General features: G+C 32.1%; 1 protein-coding gene across 6 annotated transcripts in view; it reads left to right on the top strand.

Moving 5' to 3' along the window:
• The window catches only part of LOC108747766 (transcriptional enhancer factor TEF-1), a 178,368-nt gene extending 173,177 nt beyond the window's left edge, over nucleotides 1–5,191 (top strand). For 4 of the 6 annotated variants that reach the window (XM_018485494.1, XM_018485498.1, XM_018485496.1 and 1 more), the window contains 5 exons: nucleotides 276–428; nucleotides 2,818–3,033; nucleotides 3,599–3,828; nucleotides 3,910–4,144; nucleotides 4,486–4,599. In XM_018485494.1, coding sequence (XP_018340996.1) covers nucleotides 276–428; nucleotides 2,818–3,033; nucleotides 3,599–3,828; nucleotides 3,910–4,144; nucleotides 4,486–4,599 — 948 coding nt within the window. Of the gene's footprint in view, nucleotides 1–275; nucleotides 429–2,817; nucleotides 3,034–3,598; nucleotides 3,829–3,909; nucleotides 4,145–4,485 lie in introns of all 6 variants that reach the window. The other 2 variants (XM_018485493.1, XM_018485499.1) reach the window with 2 other exon arrangements.
• Nucleotides 5,192–5,701: the final 510 nt, after the last annotated feature.

Here is a 5,701-nt window from a genome sequence, read left to right as displayed (position 1 = left end):
TTTAATGATCGCCCCTGAGACACATGTTAACGCATTCAGAGAAAAAGACAGACATAGTGGTGACAACTATACAAGTATTATATGTTTCCTGTATCCTAGTTCTCAGCACTATAAAAAATATTTTTTTTTCTCCGAGTGCGCATCTGTATTAATGTACCAATCTAAAATCTATCTAGTCTCGAGTCCTCGCCATAGTCTAGAAAGGGGATCATATATTGATAATGTGATACCATATCGTCTGGCATTGCGTGATAATCGGTCTGGAAATTTGTTAGGATCATGCCGCCAAGGAGAAGGCGCTCCAGACAATGTCAAGCATGTCAAGCGCCCAAATAGTATCAGCTGGAAGCGCGATACACAACAAGATGCCCCTCATGGGCGGGACCCTTGCCCTTCATGCTTCCACCCCTGTCTCCTATCCCGGAGCGGTAAGTCCTGATCTCGGAGAACCCCTTTTGAGAGACATTTTTTTAATCGGTCTTTCTCTTCAAAACAGCCACGAGCTTTAGGGTGAGACGACTCTATAAAATGCGAATTAATTAAGTTAATCACTGTACTGGTGATTTCGCATGACGAATCGCTTTTAAGTAAAACAAACGGCCTCAATCTCTCTCGCTTTTATAATCGTTGCATTGACTTTTAAATTGTGAATTTTCTTCAATCGATTTTTACATATAAAGCGCTGTTGTACTCTTTATTGTTGTCAAAGATCGATTTTACATAAAGTCTTGGTGAAACCTTTCCAGGCAAATATTTTAAAGATAACTTTTAAAATAGTTTATTTTCAAAAATTATATACGGATTTTTTTCTTTAAATGGGAATCAAATTTCAGGCGATGAAAGAATTTGTACAAATAGGATCAATGTTGAGTGTCTAAATGTAAAAGGTGTAAAATGAAATTTTTGTATGTGACACTAGTGACTGTTATATTATATAATGTAATTTTAAAACGAAATAGCAATCCATTTCCGATTTATATTGACTTATATGATGTCATTCATATAATATCGATAGATTGAAAGCCTCGCAGGAAAAACATAAAATATCGTCTTTGACGAATTTTATTTTTATTGTCAGCATTACCGATTTGGCCTCTTCTTTTGTTGAAGTTTGTGATTGTTTTCAAGCGCTTTGCTCGATAACCGCTAATCCGCCTATCGAAGGCAATGCCCATCGTTTGTCGACTGACCTATAAATTGTTTTTATGTCTTACGAGAGTTTGAGATAATACCGTGTAATTAAAATGTCATGCCAGAGATATTATGAATGGCACTAACTTAACAACATTGCACTTAGAGACAATGTGCATTCGCAATTAATAAATCGTTTTGATCTCAGTAAAAATATTCAACCTTAACTTTTCCACACAATGTAATATCAATTTAAATTATAATATATTACATTATAATTTAAATTTCTGTGACCATTGTTAAATATGTCGGAGATACGTTTGATGTTGAAATCAATGATATATCTGCGAACAATGACAATTTGTTCAAAATTGAAAAAAATTGTTTTCGTATCTTTAGATTGACTTAACTGTGTTGCTTTTATATTGAAAAGAGTCTGTAATAGCTATCAAATGTTAAGTGAAATAATGCCAATCAAACGTTCGGCTAATATAATCAAAAGTAATTTTACTTTACCAAATATTCACTAAGTATTACCAAACATAATAATATAATCAAGTGTTTGATAATTCTTATTAAATATTTAAGAAAGTAAAATTATTATATTAACCGAACATTTAATTGGCATTATTTCACTCAACATTTGGCAACTATTACCAGACTTTTTTCTGTATATCCTGCGTTTTATACAAAAAAGAAAAGGGGGAAAATATATTTACTAATTAGAGGCGGCGAATAGTGTTCCCTTTGTTTCCGTAACTAAATTTTCCGCTTTTTTTACTGTCATGTTTTGTTCTTTTGTGCTCTTTTTCGCATCTAATTATAAAACAAGAATGAGGAAAATATTATAGCAAGAGAAAGTTGTTTCCGTGATCAATCGTCTTTCTTTTCTTCATGGCGCGAAAGCTTTTGCGTTGAAAACTAACCATCCCTCGCAAAAGTGACATCTCCCCTGGCTCTCTGCTGCTGCGCTGCCCCTGGGGGCCCTTGTTGTGTATTGTTGAATTTGTCCATCGCTCTAATCTTGTACATATGTGTTCCTAGGCATTACATATCTATATACAACACGTATACATACAAATTAAGTGTGTATGCGTTACATTTGACATATCTGCATAATAAAAAAAATGATCGCTGTGGCTTATCAAACTGTCTTTCTTTCTCTTTACATAATAATACGATCATTAGCTTTTTGTTGTTATTGTCGTTGTTGTTCTCTTTTACTTGTGTTTATTCATTGTTTCTTATCGCTCATTCCTCGCCCGACGGCTCGATGGCTTTTACGGAAACTTTTTTTTACTGAAATAGTTGTAGTATTATATAAAGATTTACGTAAATACAATCGATTGTTCGGAAAGATTTTGAAAATGCAGGTTAAAAATATTGTAAAATTTTTTCCATAATTTAAGAGAAACGGATCTATTTATTTATTTATTTTTTTTTTTGGCTTAAAACTATCAACTTTCAATTTATTTCCTTTGTATTTACTGGCTATACGATTTTAGCAAAATCGTGGTTACGCAAATTTGACTATTATTTGATTATTCGGTAACTAAAGCATCAATTATTCATTAAATGGCAATGAATTAGCCATTATTAATAAACATCAGGTGAATGGAAATCGACTAATCGTTAATTGTTTGCGAGAATATCACCATTAGATACAAATTCGCGCTATACTTTCAGCAATTTTGGCAGCCAGGCCTGCAACCAGGAACGTCCCAGGATGTCAAACCTTTCCCTCAGCCTGCCTACACCGGAAAACCTGCGACTGCGGTCTCGAGCGGTGATTTGGTCCAAGCGCAGCCTGCACCACCATGGGAAGGACGTGCTATCGCGACTCACAAGCTCAGGCTTGTTGAGTTTTCGGCCTACATGGAACAACAAAGAGAACAGGAGATTGTAAGCAACATTGTAATTTATTAATTGAGAAGATTTCAAGATAGTCTAAATGTATATTGCTTTTTACCAAAAAATACTCGCAAAAGTGTCGTATACCTTTGAGAAATTTTTTTCAAGGATAAAATCTAGTACGTTTATATTTTATTGGTGTCTGATAAAAAAAATGTAAAAAATTCTCGAAAACGTAACTTAAATATATCTTAAGTACTTATATAATTTGTATGATATTTAAAACATTATTATATAGATAATAATTCTTTATTTAATCTCAAATAGTAAGTAGAAATTAAAAATTGTCACATCGATATAATTGAAATTGCTAATTATTGATTATATCAATATATAGCTTGATAATCATGAAAGATTTTAATATAGCAAAAATAATGTAAATATCGTGTTTGTATAATCGACTATTAATGATAAGGCTGATAAGGTAGACAGTAAAAAACGGAAAAATTGATAGGACATCCAGAAAGATTCACTTTCTCAGATAAATGAAGATAATATATAATAATTGAAGTACGTTTATGAATATTCTTTTACGTATGTAAATTTCTTTTTTTAGTACCACAAACACCTGTTCGTTCATATAGGAGGTTCCGCGACATACGCCGATCCGCTATTAGAAGCGGTCGATGTTAAACAGATATATGACAAATTCCCGGAAAAGAAGGGCGGTCTTAAAGAACTTTACGATAAAGGACCGCAAGCAGCTTTCTTCCTCGTTAAGTTTTGGGCTGATCTCAATAGTAACATCCAAGACGAAAGTGGAGTATTTTACGGCGTCACGAGCCAGTGAGTAACGTCAGCTTCTTGGTTACTCAACTCTAGTTTGATATAATATATATATATATATATTAAATTTTGTATTAACAGGTACGAGAGCAACGAGAACATGACGATAACATGTTCGACGAAAGTATGCTCTTTCGGAAAGCAGGTAGTAGAGAAGGTAGAGACGGAGTATGCCAGGTTTGAGAATGGCAGGTTCGTTTATCGTATTAGCCGTTCACCTATGTGCGAATATATGATTAATTTCATTCACAAACTGAAGCACCTGCCAGAAAAGTACATGATGAATAGCGTTCTCGAAAATTTCACCATCCTTCAGGTGTGTTGACATCATATGTATCAATTTTATTATGTATTATAAATAATTACTTATATTTATTCTTGAATAAAAACTTAAAGATCGTTTGAAATATCTAGTCGGATTCAAATTTATTTAAAATATATATTTTGAGTTTATCCCATTAATTTTAATATTTTAATATTTTAATATTTGTTAACTTATTTGTCTTGATTTTACGATTACATTACAAAATTCTATTAGAATATTGATATTATTATATTTCTTCTTCTTTGTATAAACAAAAAATTAGTTACAAATAATTTGTGCTATAAATGTTATAGAAGTACATATTTTCTTACTTTTACCTTTTCTCTTTTCAGGTTGTCACGAACAGGGATACGCAGGAAACGTTATTGTGTACGGCATATGTGTTCGAAGTATCAGCATCTGAACACGGTGCTCAGCATCACATATACAGATTGGTCCAAGACTAGCCTGCTTGAACCTGCTCGCCATGCAGCCATCCACCCCCATCAGTGCCTACCATCACATAAAGATCATCCATACACATATACACACATGATTATATTGTGAAAATACAATATATATATATATAGAGCAGAGTTCCTCTATTCTAAAGTTATTGGAGTCGAGCAATGTCGAATATTTCCTCTAATCTTCCCTTTACTTCTTATTCTTATTCCAAATAACACGAACTGATTGGAAATGTTATTACATAGTATATTTTTTTCTCACTATATTATTGTGTCGAATATGACAAAATGGGAAAATAGTAAGCAGTAGCGTAAAAAGAGAAATTTAGTTTAGAGGAATTCAGCTGATTTAGAATAGAAGAACACTTAGAATACAGGAATTTGATTGTGCGATATGATGCGTGAATATGTGAGTGTAAACATGCTTACACTTATACAAAAATATTTTCGCGTCCATAGGAGAGTTTCGATGGAAAATATTCGGTCGATGACATAAAAATTATGGAAAATTATCCTATAAACAGTTGTAAATACTGAGTAAATAATAGATGTTATAATAAAACATCCTCTATATACAATTATGAAATATTGCATTGCCTACGTTTTTCTTTTTTTTTTCCAAATTTCTGTATGCGAATTTTTTCTTATGTAACATTCTAATTTCATAAATTTTAATTTATGAAAATAAAGAATCTTGCATAAATCTTGATAATCTTAATAATCTTGATAAATAAAAGAATCTTGAATAAAGAATCTTTTTTGTCATTTTAAAGAATTAGTTGTAGAGAAATATTAGAAAATAAAAGAAACAAGTTGCGCGAGAACCGGCTGTGCATGCTAAGAAATTAAATTAAAGATGAAAAATTCTAAGTATTATATAATAAATATTATAAATATCCCAAAAAGAGTTTAATTTCTATCCTCGATTTCTATCTCGAGTGTTTTGTAAAGCAAAATGAAAAAAATTAATGAAATGTGTTGCGAACGTTTTCCGTGAAACTCCTTAATAAGGACTCTACACACATATGTACACATATATAATAGAGTACTGGCCAGCCCGAGCTTGAGTTTGATTCAAAATTCATACTTCTAGTAACTTAAT

The sequence above is a fragment of the Trachymyrmex septentrionalis genome, unplaced genomic scaffold (genome assembly GCF_001594115.1).
Source record: "Trachymyrmex septentrionalis isolate Tsep2-gDNA-1 unplaced genomic scaffold, Tsep1.0 scaffold20, whole genome shotgun sequence".
Lineage (NCBI taxonomy): Eukaryota > Metazoa > Arthropoda > Insecta > Hymenoptera > Formicidae > Trachymyrmex > Trachymyrmex septentrionalis.
The sequence above is the reverse complement of the archived record's forward strand: the minus strand, read 5'-3'. Positions and strand labels throughout refer to the sequence as shown.